The 14185-nt window shown below is 41.1% G+C and overlaps 1 protein-coding gene across 1 annotated transcript in view; it reads right to left on the bottom strand.

The window, feature by feature from the left end:
* Positions 1 to 14185, bottom strand: part of KIAA0556 (KIAA0556 ortholog) — a 45855-nt gene that overhangs the window by 11277 nt on the left and 20393 nt on the right. Inside the window, exons 12-16 of the mRNA XM_030460050.1 lie at positions 10552 to 11286; positions 9793 to 10001; positions 7748 to 7811; positions 4120 to 4297; positions 1843 to 2008 (exon numbers count right to left, since the gene is read on the bottom strand). Coding sequence (XP_030315910.1) covers positions 1843 to 2008; positions 4120 to 4297; positions 7748 to 7811; positions 9793 to 10001; positions 10552 to 11286 — 1352 coding nt within the window. The remainder of the gene's footprint in view (positions 1 to 1842; positions 2009 to 4119; positions 4298 to 7747; positions 7812 to 9792; positions 10002 to 10551; positions 11287 to 14185) is intronic.

The raw sequence follows: 14185 nt of genomic DNA on the forward strand, positions 1-14185 counted from the left end.
TCATGCCCCAGGTTCACAGGCTAAAGCCTCTTTCCTGGGGCCCAGCAGAAACCCTGCATCTTCAGTTTTCCAAAGAATTTATTTTATTCTTTTTGAGGACTGCAGGTATGAACTCCTCATCTAAATTGTACCCACCAACTGTTATGGGACTTAAGGGCATGCCACCTGCAAGCACACTTTATCAGACTTGACACTTCTATCTAGCAAAGTAAACTGTGAAAATCTTTCTTTCTTTCTTGGGTTGGCCTCCAGAGATCAAATTCCATGTTAGATTTTAGGGGTTTGGCTATTTCTTTCTCTCCTTTAATAACTGAGACACACAGATGGGGAGATGATTTGATATGAGACTTCATGTTCAAACTCCACTCCTCTGCTCTGCCTGGGAGAAGCTTGGGCTGATAATGGAGGTGAAAAACATTACCCATCCCCACTGAAAAGACAGCTCTTTTTATTGCTCTTTGGACACAGAACTCCAGAAAGATTTAGGTTGGAAGGGATCTCCTGCACATCTCCAGCCACAGCTCCTGCTCAGAGCAAAGCAGCATGAAAAGCTACATCAGGTTGCTTAAGGCTTTGCCAAATTTAGTTTTCAAAGTCTCCCATCACTGCTGTACCACTCTCCCAGGGAAAAGAGAGTCCTTCCTGTATGCCAAATCCTTCCCATCCCATAAGAGATTTTAGTGAAGACCCCCAGTGATATACATAAATAAAATACACAGGGGGTATATCTAGATGGTGTGCTGCTCACCACACTCCTGCACCTTCCCATGTCTCAAACATGTTGCACTAATGCAAAGAGTTACAGAATCAGGGGCCAAGTGTTAAAATCTCTAACTGAGCTGTGGCTTAAATGAAAGCTCTTGTGCTCTGGGAGTCTTTGGCCAGACTTTGGTCACTCAACACCACTCCATGCTGATATTAAAAGATGCCAGGGCTCTGTCCTGGGGAAGGAACACCTCCTGCTTGTGTACTGCTCATGCTACAGCAATGCCTGGAATGTAAATGTACAGACAGAAGCATTTCTAAAGTCTTTTCTACCAGCCTGCCCAGTCCCATTTCTTCTTAATTACTGACTGAGCTTGGACATCAAGAATGCAACAGCAAATGTGAAGGGAAGAACTGGAAACAAAAGGATTCATCAGCTGTCTGTGCACTCAACAGCAACTGCTTCGTTATTAATACAACTGTATCTACATCTTCCCAGAAATAAAGAGAGAAATAAGGGAGATCCAAACACTGAGCCCCAGCTAGATGTGACATATCTCCAACAGATGACAACTGCCAGTCAGTCCCAACAATAAAGTCAAGGAAAAGAGTACAAAGTAGGAAAACTGGAAAAAGAAGAGGGGGGGGTAAGTTATTCAATTGTAGCCAACCTCATGTGGCCAAACTGCTTGAAGATGTCAACTTCCCTAAATTAAGGTTGAGACTCTTCTTGGAAAAGGCAGCATAGGTTGACTGGCCTTGTGTAAGGTATCTGAACAGAATTTCTGTTGGAGAAGTGTCCCCTGGTCTACAGTGTTCCAGGAAATAGAGAATCACACCACAGATACTGAGAGGATACCACTTCAGAATCATACATCTCAAAAAATAATATGTGCTACTGTATATGTCTCTTAGAAAAATCAGCTATGAAGATTTCCTTAAACTATCTCTGGCTTTTTTTCAATATTTGCTGTTTGTGGAGACAAATGCATTATACCTGCCACAAAATTCAGACTCAGACAATCCAGAAAGATTTACTGTGTTCCATTAAGGCAGCTATATTCATTTATCACAGTACCAATTTCCCAATGCTCTGCTGTATATTTTTGCTGGCAGTGCTCCTTTTCTTTTACTTACCCCTCTATAGGTATCCTCTGGAGATTTATTATAGTTCCAAAAGCGAAGCCCTGCAATGCTTTCCATTTTATCAAAATGGATGGTGAGCAGATGATCTTCTCCAAAAGAGAAGGGAATGAGCCACATATGGTCATCTTCTACTGTGATATTAGTCCCATCTATTAAACTACAAAGAGAAAAATCCATTAGCTGCAAGAAAAGGAAAAGCATGCTTTTCTCCTGAAAGGCAGGGACTTGACTAGGTGTTAATTTTTTGTCTAGATGTCATTTCCACTTTCCAGGGCTTATTGTGCCCATGCCCATGCAATTAAAAAGTACAAGAGGTATATAAAACAATATGTATCATTGAGCTAAAGATGCTTCTTCCTTTAGTTGGGTCCATTTAAGGAGAAAAATAAAAATCCTTAGGCTTCCCTTGAGTCAACAGGGGCAGGCAGAGGAAAGCTTGACAACCTCGTGATGAAATAGCCTAAGGCAAAACTATATATATACAATATAACTTATTAATATAGTTTCATGCCTAAACTAGTGCCTGTGACACTCTGCAGTGTGTTTCTCTGCCAATATAACTGCACTGACTCTGGCAAGGAGCTAATCCAGAGAAGAACCAGAGTTTGTTCACATTCCTCATCATACACACATTTGGGCATATTCCTGCTTTTTAGAGAAGCTTTTTAGCAGCATGAAAAAGTCTTTTCATAAGAATGCAGGCTCCAGACTGACTAGATAAAGTTAAATCCATTATTTCCTCATTTTGGAATTTTGACTTGATGTTCTACCACAAAACATGGCATACAGAGAAGGAATAATGGAGAATGGGAATTAATTGGCCATTGTAATTACTTTTGTACACTGCCCTGTGTGCTCACAATTTATTTAGAAGCTTAATGGAAGAATGAGTGCCAAACTTGGCAGTTTCTTAAAAAGATTTGAATAATAACTCTTTCACAGAGAAGCTGATTAGGGAGCCCATGAGAGAAGACATAATCCTTGAATCAGTCCTGAACAGTACACAGGATCTGCTCCAAATGCTACAGTTCAAGAGCACTGCAGTGTAGTCATAGTCAAGATGATAGCAGAAATATCAAAAGGAAAAAAAGCCTCTACTTCTTGTGTCTAAAAAGTTTCTGAAGCAAAAATGATGATTTAAAAAAACAAAAAAACAAAACCCCAACATCTTTACATAGCTCAGAGAAGATATGAAGGGATATCACACTGGAAGCACAGAACAAATGTACCCCACTCACTAAGAAAGATGTTAGAAAGAGGGAGGACTTGATAAATCAAAGGCAGCCTGGCTGAATGGCAGGACAAAAAGTTATTACAAGGCATCTTTCAACAACAGTCATGATCAAAAAACCCCAAGCTGATAGGATCATAAAGTCTGGAAGGCTGCACAGGACAAAAAAAAAAAAAAAAAAAAAAAAAAAGTCTGAAGGCTATCAAGCTAAAGGTACTATAAATAAAACCCCTCAAATTCATCAGGAGCAGAAAGCCTGCCAGAACTTCTGTAGGATGAAGAACTGAGGAGGCTGTAAAAAGGGAAGTCAAAAATAAGAAACCAAGAGGAAGCTCAAGGACTTTTTTGCATCTGGGTCCATCCTGGTGGAACCTGGAGAGACTGCAGCACCAGGATCTCTATCTCATGGGGAGATTTCTTGAGTAATGATGCCTACAGAAGAGATTTTCTTACAAACAGGCAGAAGAACTGAGGAATTATATACAAGTAAACCTGAATACAACTAAAATACAACTAAAAATACCCTTTAAAATTGAGATATGGCTGGGAAACAACTGGATGCAGCTTCAATTACAAGGAATCTCCATTCCTCTCCAGACCTATAGCCTGTGATTTCTACTCTGTTCCCACTAAGGAAGTGCAATTTGTTTTGAGGAACTACACCTGGCCAGTGAAAAAAATATCATTGGAATCAAAAAAGCTGCAGAATTGCCAAAAGAACAGAACCTACTTGTGCAATACCCTGTTTGCCAGTTTGAAAAACTTTTATTCTGCATAACTATCACTTCATATGCATTGCCAGATGCTGCAGAACACCTACAGTCCTGCCTGGAAAGTCCTTCACAGAGCTACCAACCTGGCAACTTACCATCTCCTGACTCAAACTGGAAACATCTCATTCATGTCTGAAAATCCTGTTGAGGTTAACATGTGTCAACATCATAAAATGATAAAATTATATCAAGTTTTAGTAAGCTTGATTTAAAATGCACCCAAAACTACTGGTGGACACAACAACCCAACTCTTTCCTACTTACTTTTCTAGTGTTCTGCAATCTCCTGTATACTCTGGAAGATCATTTAAGTCTTGAGGTGAAGCAGAAATCTGTTCTTTGCTGATTTTTAATGCAAGACCATTCTTTCCTATCACTTCAAGTCCTGTCAGCCCAAGGTAATGAGAGTCTCCCCAAGTCATGGCAAAGTTCAGTTGCAGGCCTATAGAAAAGAACATATGCAGGAGATATCTATAATTACACACTAGTTTGTAGTAAAGAGCCAATATCAGCATGCATGGGAGCCCCAGTAATTAGCACAATGTGGATTTTGTTGGTATGAAATAACTTTTTATGCTGTATTTGGCTGCTCCCTGGTGTTCATGTCTACATCCCTGGACTGGAACCTTCTGTGGATCTGTGTTGGACTCCAGTGGGCTATCAACATCTTGTTCATTTATTCCCAGGCAAGCAGGTTATCAAGTTATCAGTGTCTTGTTACTCAGATTATAGATGACAGTAATTAAATGACACATTTAAGCAATTACATGACAGATTTTGTGATTATGCCATGACAGAGAAGACCTATTAGCCTGAAGTCTGTCTATCATCTTTTTTCCAGCTAAATGATTATATAAACTCATATAATCCTGTCCATCATAAATCCATGAATTGTTACACAACACCAGCTCACAGTTAAACTAAAGCCCAAATTTGGTTTATTAATGTGATTAAGTTACTGTCTACATGTCAGGACTGGACACATGGAAGTACTGCATGGGACAGCATTAGTGAAAAGGAGAAATCCTCATTAGTCTGCACCTCCAGAAAATAAATAGGAAATTAAAGCTGGACAAAGACTGTCCTTATGTCTTCCCAGCCACCTTTCATACCTTACTGAGCAATAGGAATAGCAAATATGGATATAACAAGTAATATTCCCATCTGATGAGGTTCCATAAAAATCCAGCACTGTAAATTAAAAATATCTTCCATTTCACACATTACAGAAGCCCAGAAATAATCAGGCTGGATAATGTCTACAGAAGCACCAGTAGTCATGATGCCCTGTAAAACAAACAAGCATTAAAGCTATTAAGCCATCCAGCCCAATTGCCTATAAATAGCTGTAGTAATTTACACAAGACTAAGTCTTGATATAAACATAAATTCACTTGGGTGTAAGATGTCATTATCATTTGCAAGGACACGAAGAAATAAATAGTTTTATTAGCTGACATGTTTGGAGCTCTGGCTACACTGATATTAGATGCTATTCCCAAGGCTAAGACTGAGCTTGCTTAGTGTACAAGCATGCAAGAGTTCTCAGGCAAAACCAGAATATATTTCCAAACAAAAAGGAAAAGCTGAGGTGAGGCAGGTTCCCAACACAAGGTTTGGTGTTCACATCAGCATGCCAGGGCCTTCCCAGTGACTCAGAATGATGCAGGCTGGAAGTGACCTCTGGAGGACTCTTATCTGACTCCAACTCAGATCACATCCATTAGATCAGCTCTATCAGGACCTTATCCAGGGGAAGTTTGAGCCTCTCCAAGGCTGGCAGGTTGCCAAACCTCCCTCAACCTTTGTTCCTGTGTTTGACTGCCCTCAGAGTAAAAAAAAAAAATCCTAGTATCCAGTTGGAAAATCTCTTCCCTTGTTGTTCCTGCTGCCTCTTAACCCAACCCTACCTGCACCCCAAAGAACACCCCAGAACTGCCCTCTCTATGCCCTCCCAATAGCTACCAGACAGCAAGGAGATGTCCCCATCACTCTCCAGGATGCACAAACCCATTCAGCACCCTCTCCTCTCACGTGTCAGGTATTCAGGCCGCCTGACCATCTCGCTCACCATCCTCCACTGGATAGGTGATGCCAGCCTTCCCCTTGTCCTAGAGGACTCCATGCTCACAGAGTATTCCAAATGCAGTCTGATAAGTGCCATAAATAGGGAAAGAATGCCTTTCCTTGCCCTTCTGGATCCACTTTCATATTTACATTCCAGGAGGCAGCTGGCTGCCCTTCCTGCAAGGCCACACTGCTGATTCCTGTTCAATTTCTGGTCTTACAAGGACTTTAGGTCTTTCAGTACAAAGCAGCTTTCTCACCCCCTGAGGCAGGGGTTATTGCATCCCCCACCCAGACCCAAACTTCAGTAAGTTCCATCAGGTAAGGCCATGAGGTTACAACTTCTCCAGCCTGTTGAGGTCTCACTAAGAACACCTCTGCTCTCCAGCATATCAACCACTCCCCTGCTTGGTACCCACCAAATTTTATCCCACCATCCAAGTTCTTTAAAACAAAGTAAAAATCAGTGTAGACCATAATACTGATCTCTGAGGGATACACCTCAGGTAACTGGGCACCAGCTGGATGTTGTACCAATGATAATTGCATTCTAAAGCACTATTTCTCCTTGACATGATGACTGGCAGCAGTCTGAAAGAGATTAAAACTACCTACAAGTCAAAGATACAAATCCTCAGTGACTCCACACATGATTTATTACCAGGAGTCCTAGATGAAAAAGTCAGTACTGGTCCCAAGTTTTGGGCAATTCCCAGTAATTTCCCAGTAAAACAAGAAGCAGCAAGGGGACTTTCAATCCAGCTCTAAGGGGCCACCCCACAGCATAACAGGAACAAGAAACAACACACACCAGCAGGACAGGGTGTGCAGAAATCATTGTAAAAGGTTGTAGCTTCTGGGGGGTTTTGTTGTCACTACTGTCCTCGTAGCAACTAATGGCAACTTTTTGCCATTGAAACTGGAGTTTCTTTTTGCATTTCATAAGCCATGGAAAGCCTCCCTTAAATGCAACTAGATTTCTCCAGCTCTTTCCCTGCAAGTACTCATGAGCATCAGGAGCTCTTTGTCTGGAAGGAACAGCAAACAATTAACAGTATTTTGTCAGGATAAAGGACTGCATCTGCTGAGCTCTGCTCTAACTACACCCCCTAACTAACTTTCACCCCCCTTAAGGAACAGGAGGAGAAAAGGACATCTTAGAGTTCACAGAGATGAGCTGATTGTACACACACTCATAAAGTCCACAGTTCTATGACCCAGTTCCTGGGTCATGGGCCCAGTTCAGAGCTGTGTGGGTACTGGGGGTATTTCTGAGAGCACAACACAGATTGCTCATGAATTCATCCTAGGCCAAAGAACAAAATTTCTCCAAATTCAAAGGACCAGGAACCAACTCTGAAACTTCTAGGTCATCCAGAAGCTCTTTGGAAATTAATTTAAGGATCCACAGAGACTTGGTTTTGTAGAGGATCAAAAAAGCCAGGAACTTTAAGTATTGATGTAACATTCTGGTCTGGCTTTACTGTAGGGTTTCTGCTGTCAATCTGATCTTAATTTCAGTCATCTGACAAATACATAGGATTGGGAGAGAATTACTTGGTAATGGACACAGCTATTACAAATCCCATTCAGGGACTAGGCAAATGGCTAGTGTTATTTTTCTGAGATTAAAAGCCAACTGTTACAATGCAATGTTCTAAATGTCATAGTAAACAAAGCTTCTGCCTTAAATATTCAATTACTCATCTCTATTCTAGACCTGACATCTGTCACAAAGTTCTGTACAGCTCTGACAAATCAGATCCTCTCTGATAAAATGTCAGGGGGGAGGGTGGTTAAGCAAGAAGCAAATGGAAGAACTTACATTTTCCAATAAATATTCCTGATTCCTTGGCTGCACAGTCAGAGAGGGGGTCTGGCTCTTGAACCTAAAAAGTAAACCCACAGGTGCAATGAACTCACACATCAGGGATACATTACAGACATTGTTTATGAAGTGAAGGTTTTCTGTGCAATTTTCTATTTCCTTTTTTGTTTTTTACATTAAGTCTTTTGCACATCAATCTCCCCTTTGCCACACCACCCAGGCTGCCCTGCAGATAATGGAAAACATGCCCCAAAAGTACTTAGAAAGTCAAGACTCTTAGGGTTGTTTTTTTGTCAGGGCATGTAGAGGGTGGAGTGTTAGAGCCACCAATTCTCTAAGAAGCTGAAATTCTTAAGTAACCCTTATTTAGCTGCAGATTGCTGATGATAACATGCTGCATTTACAACATTTTGCAAATAAGTTGTAAAGAGAAGTCTGAAAGGAAGTTAAAACCTCAGGAATTTCCACCCCAATTTCCTCTTTAGAATCAAGGGGAAGAAGTAAGAAGCAGACTTGCCCAAAATCTTGCCTTTGTTCTTTGACAACACAGATCACATCCTGAGCTATTCAACATGCCAAACCAGAAAGTGAATAAACAGCTGATAAAATGTGCTGATCATACAGGGGCAATTCCAGCAGCAAGAGGGGTTGAAGACAGACTTCATTTCATTGAGGGAACATGAAACAATGGCTCATTATGTTTGCTGTGTGTACATGGAAAAATGCTATACGTGTGGCAAAGAACCCTAACTTTACACATGCAGTATTTGGCTCCAAACTAGAGAAAAGAAGATTAGAACTGAATTATAGCATTATTGTAAGTAGTACTACTAAATCATCAGCTCAATCCTCATTAGCAGTCAAAAAGCCAAAGAGGAAGGTCCAGACTCATTCTCTGTAGTTCCATTCATCACTGGAAGTAGACTCCCTGTCAACCAGAATACATCAAGGGGACCTAGAATGTGACTAAAAAAAAATAAAGATGCTTGTCAACACTTTGCTCCTTCTGGTATATTAATTCTCTGCAGCATAACCACTGACATGCTGGATCTTGTATTTCCTAGACTGCAATAAACTCCTTGCAGTAGCAAATGTCCTTGTGGTAACTGGGTAGGTGAGAGGGAACAAGAACTGTGCACTGAACTCAACACAGAGATAACCTACACAGGGTGGAAACCCCCCTTGGATCAGGGTACCTGTCTTGCAGGAAAGTGACTATGAAAACCTTTAAAAGACCAGCCTGGGAATTAAAATTTACACCTCTATTGAATATCAAACCCCACAGACACAATAAAGCTCCTGGTTTTATAGAATGTTTAATAATGCCCTCCTCTGCAGGACATAAACCATCTGTGCCAAGTCACCTTATCTCTTCTTTTCCCTCTCTTCCTCCTTGGCTACTCATCCTTTCACTCCACTGGTTCAATTTCATCCAACACAAAAAGTAAGGGACATGAAATGAACTTAGAACAAACATTTTTATGTTGCAAAGTGCTCAGAGACCTGTGGAGATGCTAGTCAAAAAGAGAAAGAGGAAAAAATAAGGGGAGTGTTGGGAGCCAGAGGATTCTTTTCATGTAAGATACCTACTGTGTGGAAACAAGGAAGAGTATATTATATGTATGTGTAAGAGTATAAAATATGGACAAATTTTGGTTTGGAGTGACAGAGAGCACAGCTTCTCACTGCATGAACAAATGTATGGTAAAAATCACTGACACTGCCATAAACTTGCAGGGGGAACCTAATTCAGAAAGAGCAACCTCTAACCTCTGTTCAAGTCAGCAGAGAAACATCTATTTACACAATCTAAAACAGCCTTCCTTGCAGCCCTATAATTTAATCAGGGAGCCCAAAATGTGGAGGCCCTTTTGGGCTTAAAAACTTGCACAAATTACTGAGCTGGTGGAAAAAACTCAATCTTCCAACTAGGCAGCTGTGTTAGTTCTTCTGCAGAGCTGTCATGGAAATTATTGTCTCCTAATTCCATATCATGCTTCAGAAAGACATTTCTGGAGAGTTCTGAACACCAAGGCCCCTACCTGTTGATTCTCTGTTTGTAAGCCTGCTTGTGTGAAAGGTCTCTCATCCCCCTCTCCATCAGCAGTTCTTGGCCTCCTTAGCTCCTCCTCATATCTCAAGGAGACAGCATTTTCTGTTTCTCCATCAAACATCTTATCATTGCAGTACATAGCTTCAAGAATATCATCATCAGTAGTGAACAATATAGTATCCCCAAAGTGCTGTGGAGCTGAAGGAAACACAGAGAATTAAATGGAGAAATCAGATAAAAGAAGATTTAGAGGGATAAAAACTATTTTTGGTGATCCTTCACATTTAATTTGCAGTAGGGCTTAAAGGTAATCTATGCTAAACTGATATTGACTACTGATCAAATTATTATCTTCATTTTCAAACTTACACATCACAGAAAAATCCAGATAATTCAAACTTGGAGCACATAGAAAATGAGGAAAAAGCTTCTCCATCACCTTTACCTAAAGACATTATCTGTGAAAACAAGTCAAAATCTGCAACTTTAAATGCCTAGTGACTTATCAATCTGATGTTACCCAAATCTGGTCTTGTTGCTCAGACATCCTTAAGAACAGAGCCTGGCTCCATATGCTGCTAAAATTCTCAGTATCATTGACAAAAGCATTAGTGGGGGTTGCATTGTTTTGAGACTGAAAGGAGAGTAGCCCAGATTGCTGTGTAGTGAAAAGTGGTAACAAACAAGCTAAATGTGTGTATTTGTATTGTACTGCTGTTTCCACAGAAAATAAGAAACCAGAGCATACCTCCAGACAAGGTTCCTGAAGCTTTTGCAATTTCTCCTTTAAAGATGCACTGTTCATCTAAGAGTATTCTGATGTCCTTCACACCTCTGAAAGAATGTATGCGAGATTTATTATAATTCCAAATCCTAATCATAGCCACTTGACAGGCACTCACAAAGTCAATAAAGATGAAGTGAGGCTTTCCAGGGGTAAATGGTGCTAGCCAAAGGTGCATGTCATCCTGAGTCCGATTTACCCCATCAATTAGGTTGGTTATTATTCTGGGATCATTGCCATAAGCTGGTAAAATATTTATATCAGGTGGGTCAGCTGTTATTTTTGCAATCTGAACAGGCTCTCCTTTAGAACTGAAAACTTCAATTCCATTAAGACCAACGTAGTGCCTGTCTCCCCACGTTGTCTGGATGTCTATTACTAAGTGCTGCCCATAAGGTAAAACAGGAATTCTAAACTCATGTTCATCACGTGCCTCCACACCATTTTCTTCTTCTTGCTGTTTTGGTAGTGTTTGGGGTCCTTCTTTTCTCAGTTGCTGATGTTCTGCAGAACGGCTGATTTTCTGTTGATGGAGAAACTCATCAAAGATATCCCCTTGAAAATCCATGTTAGAGATCCTGCCCCGATGGGAATAATTAAACTTCACCAAGGAGTTCCAGGATTCCTGCAGAGTGCGTTCCTCTTCATTCTGACACCTTGCTCTAGAGCTTGCTGTGTCCTTGATGGAAAAGTCCTCACCTGCAAACATTACACAGGCATTTAATGCACAAACAGGACTGGAAGCAAACCACTACAACATGGACTTCCCTGAATTATGCTGCTCATACTTGTGTTGCTTTCCAGCACTTTTCTTTTGCCTCTCTCTTATGAAGACTACATGTCCCAGTTTCCCTTTTCCATTTAGACAGAACAAACCCAAACTCTTTTAAATATCCAAGAGCAGAGCTCGTGCCAAGATACAACAACACAACTAAGTTTGAGACTGTGAATTCTTGACTCAACACCCAGGGAAACTGGGATTTTGCCCTCCTATCCTGACTGTGTGGCTGTCACATTGGGTTAAATCACCTGTCTCTGTGTATTTCTGCACAAAATCTTTCATACAGCTGGAAATGGCTGAACTGGTTTCAGAGAAAAGCTGCTGCTGCCTGTCCAAATCATGGCTAGAAGGAAAAGCAGTGAGAAAAGGGAGCTTGGCACACAAGGAGGATGAGGTGAGCATTGCAGCTCTGTGCATGTAACATCCCAACTTTTTTCTCACTTTTCAGCAATGCAGAAGAGGGATAAAAGATCAGATGGGATGTGGTGGGAGCAGCAAACCAGAAGGGCAGAGTGTGAGCAAGAGGAGGCTCTCTCCTTCTGCCTGCACTGGGGAGCTGCTTCATCTCCAACTCCAAATAATTAAGAACAGATAATAAGACTTTCAATAAAGCTGTGACTTCTCTATTTTCTTCAAATAAATGAAGAAGAGGAAGTGGAGTACTAAGCAATTCCAGGCCCATGGGCTAGATTTTACTTCTGTACAACGTCCTTGAGTGGATACTAAAAACAAATGGTTATCAAGAATAAATGCCAATTGCAGGAAAACACAAAAACAAGTTTTCCCAAAAGACCTAAAAGACCAACTTTTAACTTTGTTTTTGGAAGGACTGGGAAAGAGGTAATGTTCTCATCTATCTGTGGCCAATAATCATTTACACTGGGGACGAGCGAGATAAAAAGAAGAATTTTAAAGCAGATGGAAAAGTACCTGAAAGAGGGTTGTCTTCCAGAATGCAGGGCTGGAGACCAACCAGGCCACTCCTCCTCAGCCCACAAGGGAAATGTGGAGGGGAACCAAAGGTTCAGATTTCAGAGACCAACAGTAATTTGTAAGTCACTTTCTTGTTCAGTCACCCATATGGACATCTCATGGGGTGGGTCACCCCAAAGAGTACTTCCCAGAGCCTCACCATTTACCTCAGGAAGATACTATATATATAGATAGATAGATAGATGTATTTACCACTTAAAAATGTCAAAGCTTGGAAATTTCAGGGTGAGTTTGTACAGAAGAGCATCCCCCACACACTCTTAGGTTAAGTACAAGCTTTACAGAGATTAAAACTCTGCAGTTATTCAGCTGTGAATTTCAATGGGAGGTTCCCAGGCTTCTTAGCTACATTAAGGCATGATAAAAAAAGGACAAGTCTAGAAAGGAAAGCTGAGAAAAGCCTGAAAGCAGAGGTCTGAAGGATCAAAGGGTCCAGAAACACCACCTCAAACACACATCCCTCCCGTCTTCAATCACCAACTCCCTTGTCCTGCTCCTAATGGCAACACACACTACACAATTACTCTCAGAACTTTCTCAGGACACACTAGCTTGGATAAAAAAACACCTTTCTTCTCTCTGTTGTGTTAATCTCATTTTTATTCCCTGCAGTTAAAAATAGCAATCATATTTCCATGCTGCAATCACACGCTTCATTCCCCAAATCACTCTAAAAGCTCTCTTCTGTATTTGTTCTACTTTGTAATCAGCTTTCCTGAAAATGGATGATCAGAACTGCAATTTTTCAACTAAAGACTCACGAGTGGCTCTGCTGAGATCCTAACATTTCCCTAACCACCAGCACTGCCTCAGCAGACAGATCCTCAGGGTACACTGCAATCATCACGCCTGCGTCACTCCAGGATTTCACAGTCAATCTGTGATCAGCTCCTCAACCAAAATTCTTCTCTTCCTTGGTTATTTGCAACTGATGATTACTCAGCTTACAACTTAATTTTTGGTTATTAGTCCCCAAACGACCTTGCAAGCAGTCCAACCGAACTGCGCTCCATTGCTATTGCTCCAGTCCTCAAGTGCAGTTCTCTGCAGTCCTCTGTGCAGTTCTTCAACCTTTTTAACTCGTAATACCACAAATTACACATTATTTGCAAGTTTTACCAGCAAACTTCCACCATTTCCTTTTCCCATTAAACAAGCCATCAAAGAAAAACTGTGTATTTTTGCAGCAACATCACTTCGAGCCGAGCGGCACGCACAAACGTGTTATTTCTAATCTCTCTTCTTCTCATTATTCTTCATTTAATTATCCAAGACATGCTGGGATATTGCACATGAGCCTGTGCAGCCTCTCCTTTGTCACATACTGCTGTTGGAAAACTGCAGTTCCCCTAGCCCCGTGCCAATTAAAATTCACCACTCCTAGGGAACCACTTAAAACCCTTTCCCTGTCGTTAATGCTCAGGCAGCTCCACTTCACCCTGCACAGTACAGGATGGGGAGAAGAAAAGCTGCTGGGTGGCCTGGAGATTTCCCTGGAACAAGCACAGATTGGGAATTTTAAGCTCAAATGACCAAATCTGCTCTGAGCAACATTAGGTAACTTTCTAATCAGACTCATGATAACCCTCGTCTTATCGTTTACGGCCAAACTCCTGAATTGTTACCATGTTTACAACTGAGCAGAAATCACTAAAGTGGGATTTGCATTTTCCATAATGTTGACAAGTTTTTAATCTCCCAGAGACCCTGTGAGATGGGTGAAACAGGGCTGTGGTGAGTGGGTGGGTGAGGGGAAGCTGGTAGTTATTCCAACTGCTTCTGTCCCTTTGCTTTAGGGTGTAATTTCAGACACACTTACAAAAT

The sequence above is a fragment of the Calypte anna genome, chromosome 14, assembly GCF_003957555.1.
Source record: "Calypte anna isolate BGI_N300 chromosome 14, bCalAnn1_v1.p, whole genome shotgun sequence".
Classification (NCBI taxonomy): domain Eukaryota; kingdom Metazoa; phylum Chordata; class Aves; order Apodiformes; family Trochilidae; genus Calypte; species Calypte anna.